Genomic DNA, 17,736 nt, shown 5'->3' with positions numbered 1-17,736 from the left:
ATTGTATAACTATTACGATTTCAGCTGGTTAGGATAAATTTCAGTGTATGCCCATTCACCATTTCCTTTCTCTTGGTCCACAGATGATCTCAAAGGAAGGGGTGGACAACCTCACTGTTGCAGAGCTGCAGGCTGCCAGCAGGGCTCGAGGTATGAGGTCCCTGGGTCTCACAGAGGAGCAGCTCAAAGGCCAGATCAAACAGGTATATATTTCTTGACTGTTAGTGATGATGATACTACGATCCAGCATGCTTTTTCCAGTACCATTCATATTTCATCTTCTCCTTCCCTAGTGGCTGGATTTACACCTGAAGGAGAATGTCCCCCCGTCTCTTCTACTCCTTTCCCGTGCCCTATTTCTGACCGATGTCAAGCCCAAGCCCATTTTAGCTGTGAAACAAACTGTGGAGGTAAGAGAGTCCCCTGTGTGCTGCCTGAGTCTTATTTGTTCACATCTGCACCAACTAATGTAAGGAACAGGTTACATTGTGACATGGAAGGGGAAATATTAACAAGGCCTTGCTGTTTGGCCACAAGCTCTGCAGTATATTGGACAAACATTTAGATAGCACCTACCTACATCATGGTGCTTTATAATAAGAAAAAAGCAGAGTGCTAAAAGGAGACCAGATATAAATTAAACAGACGTAAGAGGGCCCTGCTCATAAGTTGAAGGAAAGGAAAATAAGAGATGCAATTAGCCTTTTATGGTAGTGTGGCTACAATGGCTGATTCAAACCGTGTGATGCAATAATGATTGGGTATGTTTGTGTTTTTAGAAGACGACCACAAGTTACTGCTATATGCAGGAGTGTGCCAACCTCACGACATGATCTTGTAATGCATAGGGCTGAATCGATCACTTATCTGCATGGTCAAATTGCCTAACTTCCATTTGTAGAATGAACCCGTATAAGGCCAGTTTTAGATCGTCCTCTCAGGTGGCTGAAATTCCTGACATTTTGTCAAGTAAAAATTTAAAATTACGGAAATGCTGATTGACTTTTTCTAATATACTGTTTAATAATATCACAAAATCTCATTAAAATAAAATGCATTAAAGTACTTACAATGCACCTAGGGTTCATCGTTAGTATTATTATACTGTCTGGAATAAATTACTAGAGATACTTTCAAAAAATAGTTTTTTGTACCTTGGCAGAGTGTCTCCTTATGTGGCAACTACAAATGCTATAAAAAAAAAAAACCTCTGCAACTATATACGCTGTATACAAGATGTGAGTGTACACAAAATCCACGGTGCATGTTGGCAAATAACATATGAAGCTGTGAGTGAGTGGGTAATAAGGGGTAGTAGAGCACACAGTGAGTGTGTAATTAGAGTTGTAGAGTACACAGTGAGTTGGGGTAATAAGAGGTAGTAGGGTATACAGAGAGTGAGTAATAAGAGGTGGTAGAGCATACAGTGAGTATGTAATAAAAGGTAGTAGAAACCACAGTCAGTTGATAATAATAACAGGTAGAGCACACAGTGAGCACACAATAAGAGGTCGTAGAGAATTCTGTGAAGGTATAATGGCATATGCAGTGAGTTGGTAATAAGAGATAGAAGAGTACATAGTGAGTAGGTGATAACAGATAATAATAATAATGTTATTTATATAGCACTTTTCTCCTAACCGTGAGTTAGGAGGTAGTAGCACATACAGTGAGTTGGTAATATGAGGTAGTAGAGCATAAAGTGATTGGGTAATAAGAGGTAGTAGAGCATACAGTGATTGGATATGAATAGGTAGTAGAGCATACAGTGATTGGGTAATAAGAGGTAGAGCATACAGTGATTGGATATGAATAGGTAGTAGGATATACAGTGAGTGGGTAATAAGAGGTAGTAGCGCATACAGTGAGTTGGTAATAAGAGGTAGTAGAGCATACAGTGAGTTGGTAATAAGAGGTAGTAGAGCATACAGTGAGTTGGTAATAAGAGGTACTAGAGCATACAGTGATTGGGTAATAAGAGGTAGTAGAGCATACAGTGAGTTGCTAATAAGAGGTAGTAGAGCCTACAGTGATTGGGTATGAATAGGTAGTAGGATATACAGTGAGTGGGTAATAAGAGGTAGTAGAGTATACAGTGAATGAGTAATAAGAGGTAGAAGGGTACAGTCCGTGGGTAATAAAGTAATGTATTAGAGCATATAGTGAGTGGATTCTCCAATATATATACTAGTTACAGAATGTCTAGTCTGACTTTAGTGGCTGCAAACAGGATGAATGTATCCCTTACCATAAGGACACTAATGTTTTCCCAAAGTACAGTGTGAGGAAAAACGATGTCCTACTAACACTCCGGAAAGAACATGTTGCTTAAACACAATCACAGCTGATATATTGTGGGCTGAACCAATATACAGGATGGTACAACCTATAAATTCATTAGGAACCGGTGATGGCACTAAGGCACTTCCCGATACTTCCAGTGTGTGTGAGAAACAGGTTATCCTGGTTCATCGGCTGCATTCTAAAGAATATTGGTTTGTACTGCAAAAATGGTTTGTTTAGATTATAGGTGCTCTGTAAATATTAGCAGTAATATAAAGATAGCTGTGCAATAATGGTGCAGCCCATCCTATTCGTGAAACACTATCCATCTGGAAGAAGAGGCAGACCCACATGAGTAGAAAAGTTGATATCTTTTTATTCACCTACATTAGATACAAAAAGTGTTGTATAATATGGTGGTTCTATAGAATAGCAATACTGATTCATTCTGGGATGCTGCACCTTCAGTTCTAACAAATAGATCTGCCAACCCGGCTTCTCTGCAGCATTGTGTATGCAAGTCCTTTGTACTGTGTTTCCACAGAGAAAATAACTGTGCTGTGGAGTAAATCTATCTTTAAACTAGGCATTATTTAAGGAGCTAATGGTATTTTCACTATAGCAAAAACTAAATTTATTTATTAAATATTTTTGAATATTATTACTTTTACAGGTACCAAAGCCAAGTTCCCCTCCAGCACCGCTCACAGACTCTAAAGAGACTCTAACTGACTCTGCCCCAGTCTTACAAGGTGTACAGGTAAATCTGTAAATGCTGCAATGCAGACCTTATCCATTACAAATGTATTCTGTCTGCATGCTGTACCGCCCCCTTTTTCGCCAAGCACACCTACTTTAGATCCCTCATATCCACCCAGTGGTCCAACCCTTGTGGCATGTTTGCCACAGTCAATTCACTCTACCCACCCAACCAGTGTCTCCTTTTTCCCTCACTGCTCTTGACATTTCCACCAACTTAAAAGGCATCCATCAAGAAATCTTCTCTAGCCAGATCCATCCCTTCACATCCACCTTCTCTTCCACTCTCCTACTCACCAGCTCCTGTTACTGAAAATAAAGCTTTCACACACCTCTCTTCCTTTTTACCATCAACCTGTACCATTGATCCTGTTTCACCCAACGCCTTATAATCCTGCCTCTCAATGCTTACCTGACCTTGCTCACATCTCCACCTGTATCTCCTCTGACAGCTTCCCTTCCCTTTTCCCTTTGCATTCAAACTGCTGGCATTCAACGGCCTGACCCACTTTCTCTTCTCTGTCTTCACCCACTGCAATTTCACTTCCCTTTTCTACATTTCACTGACACTGCCCTCGCTAACATATCCAAGACTCGGACTGTCCCTTGACCCTGTCTTCCACCTGTGTGTCCAACTTTTCATATGCCCCAGTGTATTCAGCCCACCAACATCTAATATAGATTATCCATGCAGCATTTTAGTTGGAACGAGGGACATTATTTACTGATTTCCTGAAAATGGTATTTCTCTTTCATCCACTAGGGGACACTGGAGGTGCTTACGCTGGGGTATAGAGGCGTGGATAACTGAAGCTGGCACTTTAAAATAATCTAGAAGTATGAAGCTCCTCCCCCTCTATGCCCCATCAGCCCTCAGTTTAGAAAATGTGCCTCATGGAGCTGGTCACATTATGCTGTGCTCCAGCAAATACATTTATTTTATTAAATTTTTTTTTTTAATTTAAAAGCATCTTTCTACTTCAGGGTCCATAGGGGTCCACAGGGTGACCTTGGGGTATAGCTGGATCCTCGGGCACCACGGAGTTAAAGCTTTTAGCTGCTCCCAGGATGCACTTGGGTCCAACCTCCCCTATACCCCGCCCCCGAGCCACAGGCACCTCAGTTTAAGATGGTGCCCGGCCGGAGTCGGGTCACCCTGCGGGGGGGGGGGGGGGCTGCAGGAGCAGCCCCCTAAAGCTTTTTTTTTTTTAACTTAGTTACATTTATTTATTTTTTTGACTAGAGTTTTTTTCTCCAGAGCGGCAGCGCTGGGCTGTCTGTACAGACGCCCACGCTGCCGCTCCTTCTCCCTGCTGGCGCCGCGACGCCAGCACTGAACTGGGGATCGCGGCGGGGGAAGCCAGAGTCTGTACTAGCCGGACTCTGGCTTCCCCCGGGACTGCTGCCGGAAGACGCCGGAGAGCTTAAGGTAAGCCGCGCACCGCTGATTAGCGGCGGTGCGCGGGTAATGCCTTTTATATGCAGTCCCATGCCCCCGGTCTAGGGGACAGACCGGGGGCGCTAGCGGTGGCGGTGGGCCCCCCCTCTATCGGAGGCATACCCCGTCAGACCACTAGACCACCAGGGTAAATTAAGCGGCAAGCGGGATGCCGCAACCTTGGGGGTTAAATATGCTAGCCAGGGGAGGAAGCCTTCCCTGTCTAGCGGCTCCTCCCCTCAGCTCAGCGCGCCTTTCAGCTCGGAGTCTGGCGTCGCTGAGCTGCAGCTACTCGGGCCACTCCTCCTCTGAGGTCTCCAGCGGCCATTTTCTTACTGGCAGCGTGGATACTCTCAGGGAGCACGCGGACCAGTCCCCCTGTGTACCTCTCCCCCGACAAGGACAGTGTACACAGCACTATAGCCCTCCCAGACACTGAATCTGGGAGGTTGATTGTAGTGGAAAGGTGCAGTGAGTATATCTTCCTGCATGGTATGTGACTTTTGCTAGTGCTGCCTGTCTGTGTCTTTTTTCTACTTACTGTCAGCCTGTACCTATCCCTTTCCTTCTCCTACAAGCCCTACAGGTGTGCGGGGGAAGGGTGTTTCTACTGACCTCACCTATATAGATCACGTATTTGTGAGGTCCGTCACATACAGTTGTGTGCTACACGGTGCCATATTGTGGGCTGTTGTTCAGCACACTGGTGAGTGCGCACGTTTTCTTCCTAAGTCATGTCTGAGGAGGAGATTGAGCACTCCGGGGCTCCGGCATTGTTCTCCTGCAGGCGCTGTTCTGCAGGAGTGGATAGGGAGGATTTGTCACAGGACGGCCTGTGCGGACGGTTCCAGGCGGTCCCTGGTACGTCTAAACCTCCCATGTCGCAGGAGCCACCATGGGCGATGTTTTCCCAGGTGCTGGTGTCCATCGCGGACCGTCTGTCGGTCCCGACTGCCGCCTCTACTAGGGCGTTGCCCCAGCCTGCCATCCCCCATTCCCCGGGTGTCCCACAATTATTGCAGACTCCCCCGGGGTCTCAGCCTGTTGGTCCCTATGCGGGGTTGCCAATGTATATTCAGTCCACCCCTGTGGCACAGCCGGCTGTGGTGCCGTTTCAGGCTCCTGTGACAGCTCCTCCACCCTGGGTGGATGCGCTTTCCCACACTGTCCAAGATTTGGCGGCAGCATCTTCGGCTTTTCAGTCGATGTTGCGTAGTGACGTGCCCTCCAGGGCGTCTAAACGCTCAGTCATGGCACAGGCTGCGCATCTTTCGGATTCTGAGGGGTCCTCGGATGATGGTGAGGTGCAGGATGACTCGGGCTCTGGTTAAGGCGGTGCGGGCCATTCTTCTGATTGAGGATGAGGCACCCGCTCCCAAGTCAAGGTATCCTAGTTTTAAAAAAGCTAAGGTTACTTCTACAGCGTTCCCCTTGTCTGATCAGTTGACTGATCACATGGCGGTGGCCTGGCAGACGCCCAGTAAGCGTTTCCTGCCACAGAAACGCTTGGCGTCCAATTATCCATTCCCGGAAGCGCATTGTAAGAAATGGGAAACTCCGCCTGCAGTCGATTCCCATGTAACAAGCCTCATCAGGAGTGCTACTTTGCCATTGCCGTCTATATCCTCGCTGAAGGATCCTACGGACAGGAAGGTGGAGACTTGTCTAAAGTCTATTTATTCTCTCTCAGGGGCTGTAGCCCGGCCGTCCATGGCCATCTCCTGGGTGGCCAAGGCCATTGAGGGGTGGGCCAACGCCTTGGAGGACACGTTTACGGATGAATCTCCGGACGTCCAGAGGGCGTTGTTAGGACAGATGAGAGATGCCGCCTCCTACATTGGAGAAGCATCTTTGGATGCTAGCCTGTTGACCTCTAGGGTTTCGGCGGCAGCAGTGTCTGCTCGTAGATCCTTGTGGTTGCGGTCTTGGAGAGCAGACGCGGATTCAAAGAAAGGCTTGGAGGCCTTACCTTTTAATGGGGAATTACTATTTGGTCCGGACCTGGACAAAATAGTAGATACCCTGGCAAAATCCAAGTCAGCCTTCCTCCCTTCAGCTACTACACCTGCTAAGGTCCGGAGCTCGGCATTTCGTTCCTTTCGGGTTCAGGGCAAGGCAAAGGGTCAGTCCTTCCCGAGGCAGTCCGCACCCAAGACCGCCTCAAAGCCAAAGAAGCAAGCCTGGAGTGCTAGGCGCCCTTCTTCCAAGCCAGAAGATAAGCCTTCTGCGTGATGGGACGGGCCTCCCTCTGGGGGACCCCAGAGTGGGAGGCCGACTTCTTCAATTCGCCCAGTGCTGGCACAATACCACCACGGATGCCTGGGTGCGAGAAGTGGTCTCCCAGGGGTTAGGGATGTGCAGGCTCGGTTCTACTCGGTTCCGTTCGGTTCTTTTTACCGAATCTTATTGGCTATCTAAAACTCGTGACAGCTGAAACCCAATAAGATCCGGTAAAAAGAACCGAACGGAACCGAGTAGAACCGAGCCTGCACATCCCTACCAGGGGTACGCCCTGTCTTTTCGGCACAGGCCGCCTTGCCAGTTTTTTTGCACAAGTCCTTCTCAGGACAAAACCAAGGCCTTGCAGGTTCAGGAAGCCATAGAGGCCTTGCTGACGGCGGGGGTCATTATACCCGTACCACAGTCTCAACGTGGGATGGGGTATTACTCTACGCTGTTTCTGGTGCAGAAACCCAATGGCTCTCATCGCCCCATCCTCAATTTGAAGTCCCTGAACAGGTTTCTCAGGGTTCCCAAATTCAGGATGGAAACTTTGCGTTCCATCATACTGGCGATGGAACCGGGGGATTATATGGTCTCCCTGGATATCCAGGACGCCTACCTCCATGTGCCTATAGCAACATCGCACCAACGGTTTCTGCGGTTTGCTATTCTCCACAACCACTACCAATTCAGGGCTCTACCCTTTGGTCTCTCCACGGCACCAAGGGTATTTACCAAGGTGATGGCGGTCATGGCGGCTCACCTTCGGAGCCAGGGAATACGGTTGCTACCGTATCTAGACGACCTCCTCTTGCTGGCAAGCTCCCTGGAGGTACTGATCCAGCATCTCCACCTGACGGTCGCTTGTCTACAGGCGCACAGCTGGTTGATCAACTGGAAGAAATCCTCCCTCATCCCATCACAACGGATGGTTCATTTGGGGGCCCTGCTGGACTCTCGTCAGCAACGGATTTTTCTGACTCCAGAGAAGGTCTCCTCCTTACAGCTGCGGATTCACAGTTGTCTGAGCAGTGGCAGAGTGTCGGTGCACTCAGCGATGAGAGTTTTGGGGTCCATGGTGTCGGCATTCGACATGGTGGAGTTTGCCCAGTTCCATTCCAGGCCCCTGCAGGGGCTGATTCTTTCGGAATGGAACGGATTGCCACACAGGATCCGCTCTCAGATGCTGGTGTTGTCCTCGGAGGTGCGTCTGTCCCTAGCCTGGTGGCTGCAGACAGCTCATCTCCTGGAGGGGCGCCCCTTTTGGATCCCGGAATGGGTTCTGCTCACGACAGATGCCAGTCTCCGGGGTTGGGGGGCGGTGACAGGCTCCTTGTCACTTCAGGGTCGTTGGTCGGCGGAGGAAGCGATTCTTCCCATCAACATCCTGGAACTGCGGGCAGTATACAGAGCCCTGCAGTCGTCCGGCACCGCTCTTCACGGAAGGGCCGTTCAGGTGCAGTCAGACAACGCCACCACGGTGGCGTACATCAATCACCAGGGAGGGACTCGCAGTCGAGCTGCGATGTCGGAGGTGTCCCGCGTCCTGGCTTGGGCGGAGCACTATCTTCCAGCTCTCTCGGCAGTTTTCATCCCAGGAGTCCTCAATTGGGAGGCAGACTTCCTCAGCCGTTACGATGTGCATCCCGGGGAATGGTCGCTTCATCCAGAGGTATTCCAACTACTCGTGGACAAGTGGGGGCTGCCAGAGCTGGATCTGATGGCGTCCCGTCACAATCACAAGCTGCCTGTGTACGGGTCAAGGACAAGGGACGCAGGCGCAAGTCTGATAGACGCGCTGTCGGTGAAATGGCTGTTTCAACTGGCTTACTTGTTCCCTCCGATATCTCTGCTGCCTCGGGTCCTGCGCAAGTTCAAACAGGACGGAGGCACACTGATCCTGGTGGCCCCAGCGTGGCCCAGAAGGCCGTGGTACTCCGATCTGCGGAGCCTGTCCATCGACGCTCCGTACCTCCTACCTCAACGGCGGGACCTGTTGTCTCAGGGGCCCTGTCTTCACCCGGATCTGGGTCGACTATCTTTGACGGCGTGGCTCTTGAGACAGCCGTCCTGAGGTCTCGGGGCTTTTCTAGCTCCGTTATTACTACCATGCTGAGGGCGCGCAAGCCTGCTTCCGCGAGGATCTATCACAGAGTGTGGCACACTTACTTTCAGTGGTGCGAGGCCAGAAACTATGATCCCCAGGTGTTCCGGGTTTCGCGTATTCTGGCTTTCCTTCAGTCGGGTTTGGATTTAGGATTACGTCTTTCTTCACTGAAGGTACACGTGTCTGCTCTGTCGGTGTGGTTCCAGCGCAGGATCGCTGCTATGCCGGACGTACACACCTTTTTCCAGGGTGTTTTGAGAATCCAGCCTCCCTTTGTGCCACCTGTGGCCCCGTGGGATTTGGCGGTGGTTCTTCGGGCCTTACAGGGTCCTCCTTTTGAGCCCTTGGAGTCAGTGGAGCTCAAGTGGCTAACTTTTAAAACTGTTTTCCTCTTGGCAATTGCTTCTGCCAGGAGGGTTTTAGATTTGGGGGCGCTTTCTTGTCGTCCCCCTTTTCTGATTTTTCATCAGGACAGAGCGGTGCTTCGCACTCGTCCTGATTTCCTGCCTAAGGTGGTTTCCAGGTTCCACATTAATCAGGAAATTGTTGTACCAGCCTTTCAGGCACCTGATCTTTCGGTTGGGGAGACTTCCTTAGACGTTGTCCGGGCACTCCAGGTTTATGTGGACCGGACTAGTTCTGTGAGGAAGTCGGATTCTTTGTTTATCCTCTTTGGTTTTCACAAGAGGGGTTGGCCTGCCAACAAACAGACTCTAGCCCGTTGGCTTCGTTCTGTTATTATTGAGGCTTATATGCAGGAGGGTTTACCTGTTCCAGCCTCTGTTAAGGCTCATTCCACTCGGTCCGTGGGCCCTTCTTGGGCTGCTAGCCGTGACGCCTCTGCTGTTCAGCTCTGTAAGGCGGCCACCTGGTCTTCCGTTCAGACCTTTTTGAGGTTCTATGCGTTTGACACCTTTGCCTCTCAGGATGCATCCTTTGGGCGCCGGGTTCTCCTATCAGCACAGGAGCGTCCCCGCCCTTAGTTGGACTGCTTTGGGACATCCCCAAGGTCACCCTGTGGACCCCTATGGACCCTGAAGTAGAAAACAAGAGATATGGTAAGAACTTACCTTTGTTATCTCTGTTTCTACGAAGTCCATAGGGTCCACAGGGCACCCGCCCTGACGCACCTGGCTTCATATGGGCTCTGTGACTGGTCACCGGTTTTCCGTCTCCCATTTCTGTGAGTATGGTTCTTGTGTGTTCCAGTCTTCCTTCTCTCTGTTTCGTCTCCTCCTCCGGCCTGGGCTGCTTACCAACTGAGGTGCCTGTGGCTCGGGGGCGGGGTATAGGGGAGGTTGGACCCAAGTGCATCCTGGGAGCAGCTAAAAGCTTTAACTCCGTGGTGCCCGAGGATCCAGGATCCAGCTATACCCCAAGGTCACCCTGTGGACCCTATGGACTTCGTAGAAACAGAGATAACAAAGGTAAGTTCTTACCATATCTCATGTTTTTACACTCCTATAGGTACCCTTCGCCACCTATCTAAAAGGTGGGGTCCGGGTACCTGGCGCCCTGGTGTTTTAGCAAACACCAGGAAGGAGTGCTCAGGGCTCATTACAAGAGCTTCTGACAGCTCCTTAACGCCACAGCTAAGTCTTCACAACAAGAAGAGAAGACTGCTGACCTGCTGAGAGAGACTACAGGGGACACGCAGTGAGTAACAAGCTGCGCATCCCCCGGCTCCTGCCCAGCGCTTACACAGCATGCTGCGCTGTGTTAGTGTGTGCATAGCACAGTTAAACAGCGCTACATGTTTGTTCTAGGTGTAACAATAAACTAACCAAGCTGCATGCTGCTGGGTCCACGTTATGTGATGCTTGTATAGCAATTGATCCACCTATGGCTATTATTGCCTCACCTGCGCCTACATGGGCCGCTGACATGGTAGGAGTAATGACGGATTTAACGTCTGAGTTAGCTGAGGCATGTAAGTCTCAGCCTCCCTGGGTTGCTGGGCTAACCAAGTCTCTTGACACCCTGGTGCAGGTTATGGGTACAGTTGTGTCCGCTCCCTCCACTTCCTTACAAGGACCGACACAAAAGTGTCCTTTATCGACTGTTCTCCAGTCAGAAGAGTCTGACAAGGAATTCCTCGCTACGGAAGAGGAAGGGGAATTGGAGGAAGCGTTACAGGACGATACCCCTCTAGAGTTAGAGTCCACCTCTCCCGGGGTGGAATCTCTAATTTTGGCAGTCAGAAAAATCCTTAAATTACCTGAAGATGTTATTCCTGCATCCCAGGAGTGTGAATTATTTCATAAACAACCAAATCAGCGGTTTTTCCATTCTCACTGTATCTTCAACAGCAGCTCTCAGTGGCCTGGAAACAACCGGATAAACGGTTCCAAATTCCGCGCCGGTTTCCTTCTAGCTACCCTTTTCCATCATCCATGATAGAGAAGTGGGAAACGCTCCCTCCAGTTGATGCGTCAGTTTCCCGTCTCTCTAAGACACTCCCTGTACCGGGAGCCACAGTACTAAAAGATCCTTCGGATCGTAAATTGGAGAAGATCTATTTATACTGCAGCGGGTGCTCAGCTTAGGCCCACCCTTGTTACTGCTTGGGTTAACAAGGCTGTGGTTTGCTGGGCTGACCAGTTGATTACAGGTTTGGACGCTGGTACTTCCAGAGCAGGTTACGCATACTAGCAGCAAAACATCCATGAGTCTGCAGTTTTCCTGGGAGAAGCGTCAAAAGATATTAGTCAGGTTAGTGCTCGCATATCTGCTTCTGCTATTTCGGGCCGCAGAGCCCTCTGGTTGCGCGCCTGGCATGCGGACGCAGAATCCAAGCGTGCGGTGGAGGGTTTACCATTCAATGGCGACATGCTGTTTGGCCCGGAATTAGACAAATGGATATCCCAGGTCACGGGGGGGTAAGTCTTCCTTCCTCCCGTCAACTGCATCGGCTCCCAGAAGAGCTTACGCTGGACCTTCGTTTCATTCCTTTTGTGCGCCACTTTCCTTTCGTGTGAGAGCCAGAGGGGATCCCTCCCAAGCAAGAGGCAACAGAGTAGAGGCCGCCCACACACGGTTGCACGTAGACAGGAGGCTAAGCCAGCTGAGAAACAGGTGTCATAACGGTCTTCCGTCCCACCTGGGACCACCTACAGTGGGAGCCCGCCTGCAAAGATTTCAACAAGTTTGGAACCAGACGTCGCCAGAACCGTGTATCCGCAGACTAATTTCCCTGGGGTACCGAATAGACTTCGAGGTCCCCCCTCCACCTCGGTTCTTCACTACAAGTCTGCCAATACCTGCAGACAAGGCCAGGAGGAGGCTATCCAGTCTCTAGTAGTATCATCTGTGCTAGTTCCGGTTCCAGAACATCAACGAGGTATGGGGTTTTACTCTAACCTGTTTGTAGTACCCAAATCGGATGGATCGGAACCTCAAGTCATTGAACCTGTATCTGAAGATGTATCGGTTCCAAATGGAGTCTCTGCAGTCAGTTATTGCGAGCTTGGAACCAGGAGAGTTCCTATTATCCCTGGATATCACGGATGCCTATCTCCACGTTCCCATCTGGGAACCACATTCCAACACGGTTGGATAATAAACTTCAAGAAATCAAATCTCTATCCGTCCCAGAAGCTCCTGTTTCTGGGCATGATCTTAGATACAGCATCACAGAGGATCTTCCTTCCAATAGACAAAGCCCAGGATATCCTGTGGTTGGTTCAGCTGCTCCTCAGACCAAAGAAGGTGTCCCTCCTTCTTTGTCTGCGTCTCCTGGGGAAGATGGTAGCGGCCTTCGAGGCACTACAGTTCGGGCGATTCCACTCCAGGGTGTTTCAGCTGGACCTACTAACACAGGGGTCAGGGTCTCATCTGCTTCTACATCGACAGATCCGTCTGAGCCCAGCTACCAGAGTGACCCTTCTCTGGTGGACACAATCCAACAATCTTTTTCCGGGCCGGAGATTCAGAGTGTGGGACTGGATCATCGTAACAACGGACAGCCTTCGAGGATGGGGATTATCACTTTCAGGGTCGATGGTCCCCTCTAGAACAAAAGTGGCCCATAAATGTGTTGGAACGATTTACAATGCTCTGATAGAAGCAACAGAGTTTCTAAGCACTCGTCCGGTAAGAGTTCAGTCCGACAACGCGACGGCCGTCGCGTACATCAACCGCCAAGGAGGGACTCAGAGTCGCAGGGCCATGTGAGAAGTAACTCAGGTTCTCAGGTGGGCCGAGAGCCAGTCAGTAATCCTGTCGGCGGTATTCATCCCGGGTGTGGACAACTGGGAAGCAGATTACCTAAGCCGCCAGGATATCCATCCCGGGGAATGGAAGCTTCATCCAGACGTGTTCAACGCGCTGATGCGTCGATGGGGATGTCCCCAGGTGGACCTCATGGTGTCACGATTGAATCGTCAGCTCCCGGTATACGTGTCAAGAACTTGAGATCCGCAGGCAGTGGCAGTAGACGCTCTGACAGTTCCGTGGATCTAGGACTTTGTTGACCTTTTTCCTCCGATTCCACTTCTTCCTCGACTGCTAAAAAAGGATAAACACGAGTCGGCCTCTGTCATTCTCGTGGCTCCACACTGGCCTTGGAGAAGTTGGTTCTCGGACTTTCGGTCCCTTTTGGCAGACGATCCGTGGCCCCTTCCTCTGCGCCCGGATCTGCTGCAGCAGGGTCCTTTCATACACTCCAACCTAGCGCAGCTGCATTTAACGGGGTGGCTCTTGAAACCGTTGTCCTAAGATAAAGAGGAATCCCAGACTCTGTTATTCCCACCATGCTACGTGCCAGGAAACCAGTTTCGGCTGCGCATTATCATTGCCTCTGGCGTTCTTATATCTCGTGGTGTTCCAGTCGGGATCTTCCCTCTAGGACTTTTCGGTGTCCCGGTTTCTGTTTCTTTCTTCAGACTGGTCTGGATTCTGGCCTTTGTCTTGGAACTTTAAAGGAGCAGGTTTCTGCCCTTTCCATTTTCTTTCAACGGCAGTTGACCCTCATTCCTGAGGTGCAGACGTTTCTTCAGGGAGTCTTGCGTTTGCAGCCTCCTTTTTTGTACTTCCGATAGCTCCCTGGGTCTTGAACTTGGTGCTTCTGTTTCTTCAGTCGTCCATGTTTGCACCTTTGGAAGAGGTTGAAATTCAGTACTTGTCTTGGAAGACGGTCCTCCTCCTGGCTCTAGCATCGGCTCGTAGAGTTTCTGAATTGAGTGCTCTGTCCTATAAGCCACCTTACCTTCTGTTTCATGCTGATAGGGTGGAACTCCGGACGGTAGCCACCTTCCTTCCCAAGGTAGTGTCGGCTTTTCATATTAATCAGCCTATTGTGGTACCATCTTGGGTGAAGGACTATGGTGGTTCTTCTACCTTGGATGTGGTTGAAGCTCTCCGCATCTATGTTGACAGGACTGCTTCCCTCCGTAAGTCTGGGACGTTTTTTGTCCTCTATGATGCGTTTCGGAGGGGTTTGCCTGCGTCTAAGCAGACTTTGGCACGTTTGATCCGGCTGACATTCATCAGGCTTAGGTTAATGCCGACCGCCAGCCTCCTTCGTCCATTTCGGCTCATCCCACACGTTCTGTGGGTGCGTCATGGGCGGCCGGTAGGGGAGCCTCCACGTCACAGTTGTGCCGTGCGGCCACTTGGTCTTCAGTTCACACGTTTGTCAAGTTTTATAAATTTGATACGTTCGCTGTTTCGGCATACCGTTTTGGCCGCCTAGTTCTGCAGGTGCCACAGAGCGCTCCCCCCCGTGGGGAAAACTTTGGGACGTCCCCAGCGTAAGCACCTCCAGTGTCCCCTGGTGGATGAAAGAGAAAATGGGATTTTGGTACCTACCGGTAAATCCTTTTCTCTGATTCCACAGGGGACACTGGACGCCCACCTCAGCGCTCTTCACCTGCCTGCTCGGTTTGTTCCGTATGTTGTATGTTTTGATTATTGTGTGGTCTTCTCTCCCTTTTACTCCGCTTGTTCTCCATCTCCTCTCGGTCTTCATTTTCTAAACTGAGGGTTGATGGGGCATAGAGGGGGAGGAGCTTCACACTGCTAGATTATTTTAAAGTGCCAGCTCCAGTTATCCACGCCTCTATACCCCAGCGTAAGCACCTCCAGTGTCCCCTGTGGAATCAGAGAAAAGGATTTATCGGTAGGTACCAAAATCCCATTTTTTGCTAGTGTTGTAAAAAAGTTTTTGCCCCCTTCCTGAGTTCTTCTGTTTTTGCATATTCGTCACACTTAATTGTTTCAGATCTTCAACGAAATTGAATATAAAACATACAATCTGAGTAAACACAAATTACAGTTTTAAAATAATTTCAATAATTGAGGGGAATAGAGTCCAACAGCAATCGGCCCTGTGTGAGATAGTAATTGCCCCCTTAGTTAAGGCCTCCATACATCAACAACAGATTGACGCAATTTCCCGGTCCCCAGACACCGGGAGGATTTTTAACATGCAAGGATAATGAATTCTGCTCAGTACCTGGATATTCTGAGGGAGAATGTCTGATCATCAGTCTGTGATCTAAAACTCATGCGCAATATGGTTGTGCAGCAAGACAACGATCCGAAGCACAAAACCACGTCCTCCACTGAAAGGCTCAAAATAAACAAAATTAAGGTTTTGAAGTGGCCTAGTCCAAATCCTGACTTGATTCCAATTGAGATGCTCTGGCAGGACCTTAAGCGGGCAGTTCATGCTGATCTCCAGTTATTGGGTTAACGATACTGGATCAGAACCTCTATACACTCCTTCCTATACCTTCTAATATCCTGCCTATACCTTCTAAAGATGACGCTAATTTGCGTGCTCAGTCATACAGTAAATAAAGACTTAAGACCTGGAATCTGTGGTTCCAAAGCACAAGTATTATTCAAGTAAAAAGTATAGACAGTTACACGCTATTGATCCAGACACAATTAGGCGCAAAGGAATTATACAGACCCAAGTACGGTAACATACGCAGCGCTTCCAGACCAGATGTTAGGCATCAGCAAGAAACCCCTCGTCTATCAGCATTCAGCACGAAGACTAAAAACCCAGTGTTGGAGCACACATATTTATACCCCCCAGGAATAGACAAAACAATAGAGACGTTTGTTGCTGATGCTTTTGGTTCCCAAGGGGGATCCATCTGTTACATAGCATTTAACAGGCTGATTCAAATAGACACAACCCAGCCTCCAACAACTGAGGGTCCCTAGATTCCCGCCACATGCAACATCCTAACAGTTATTCATATCATATACATTTTGTTGCTTGAAGTCTCTGCGGTCCATAAGTTGAGAATGCATGATGTGATCTCCCCACCGATAATACCGGAATACTGTGGAAAGAGTACACATCAGTACAAAACCAAACACGGCTTACTTATCATGTATAAAACCTTAGTTACCAAACAATCTTTATTTCATAGCATTTATACTAAATGAACAAACTTAAATCTTATACCTTAAAGCTTATGAAACCTTGTATGTGAATATGTAATGTGTGAGTATGCGGGGTTTGATATAAAGATGCTAGTTAACTTGGTGCGGGTGCGTGCGCATTTAGCTACTAAACGGTGTTTTCATATAAGAATTTAGGCATTCGCTAATATGCGACTAGTTAACAGCGCAATTGTGCGTATTACTGTGTATATGAGAAATTATGAAAAATGCAATCGCATGGTGCTAATAGTAATATTGCCATATGTACTTAAATGTGAGTATCTAAAATGGCGCTTGGGCGGCCATTCGCAAAATGGCGTCTTGCGATCTTATTTCCAAGATGGCGTCTTGCGGGCAGTCGCAAGATGGCGTCGCCGCGATTCAATTTTAAACTGATCTTGTCTCAGCCAATTATCCAGCTTCGACAGTCCACCCTTTGATAGCAAACAACATGCAATCACAATCTACTCTTTGAATTTAATTTAGGCTTACATTTACATATTATTTAGTATTATTGTGGGATGGCACAAGGTGGTTCTTAATCCATCAATAATGTGTCTCTGGGTGGGGACATAAAACTACTATTATACGCACACCGCGGATCTTGGAAGATCATGTGAAAGGTGTGGGGATGCACCAGTCTTATAAAAGCAGTCTTGAAGGGGAATTGAGACTTTACATTATCTGAGGTGTTCTAAAAATAACATTTCAATAATACATTCTATGCACGTCTAAATATAATACTTCAAATTATGGTATTTCCTAGTTCAGGGTTGTAATGCAGTTCTATATTTACCTCGGTATTCATATTGTCATTACTGACCACCATCATAGTTTCGTTCTTGCGTTTTACTCTATTTTTACATTTTCCACACTTCAATACAATAGGAACACATCGGACACATATGCCAATTATTATGACAACAATTAGTATAAGGATCAAGAATTTGCTTATGCTAGCGATCACTTCCTGGACCCATTCCCCTAGACCTGAGAACCATTTTACTGGGTTCACCCATGAAACCCATCCTTCTACCTCTTCCCCTACTTCAGCCACTGAAGCGTTATGGTTCTTACGAAACTCCCATTTTAGCTGCAGAATTTAATCCATCTTTCGGTCTATCACCTCCTTGGGGTTGCTGGTATCATTGGTGACATAGGTGCAACGTTTTACTCTGAACTGGGTGGCTAATGTTACGCAATACCCTCCAGTAACAGCAGTTAAATAATTCAACACTAGCCTGTGTTGCACCAGTTCTTTCTTGTACGCTTGCAATTCTCTCCCTGTATACCTGAATGTGTCATCGTACATCTCGGTGATATTATCTATCAATTTAGCAAGTTCCTGAATATACCTAAAATTTAATGTACCCCGAGCAATCCTGGTGGGATCCAGTGCAACTAAAACTTGAAAGCCAGTTGTCTCACTGATTAACTCAGTGGCTTTATGCACGTCACCAGGTATCATATTTCTTTTGCCTCTGTGTTCATATTGTGTGTGAAGATATGGTGACGGTGTGTTTTT

The 17,736-nt window shown here is 48.6% G+C and overlaps 1 protein-coding gene across 1 annotated transcript in view; it reads left to right on the top strand.

Annotated features, from left to right (window-relative positions):
• LETM2 (leucine zipper and EF-hand containing transmembrane protein 2) overlaps nucleotides 1–17,736 on the top strand; it is a 57,731-nt gene that overhangs the window by 27,474 nt on the left and 12,521 nt on the right. The window contains exons 7-9 of the mRNA XM_088455123.1: nucleotides 84–203; nucleotides 294–410; nucleotides 2,957–3,043. Of these exons, the coding sequence (XP_088311249.1) occupies nucleotides 84–203; nucleotides 294–410; nucleotides 2,957–3,043 (324 nt within the window). The remainder of the gene's footprint in view (nucleotides 1–83; nucleotides 204–293; nucleotides 411–2,956; nucleotides 3,044–17,736) is intronic.

Source organism: Taudactylus pleione, unplaced genomic scaffold, assembly GCF_031769625.1.
Source record: "Taudactylus pleione unplaced genomic scaffold, aTauple2 ptg000644l, whole genome shotgun sequence".
Taxonomy (NCBI): domain Eukaryota; kingdom Metazoa; phylum Chordata; class Amphibia; order Anura; family Myobatrachidae; genus Taudactylus; species Taudactylus pleione.
The sequence above is the reverse complement of the archived record's forward strand: the minus strand, read 5'-3'. Positions and strand labels throughout refer to the sequence as shown.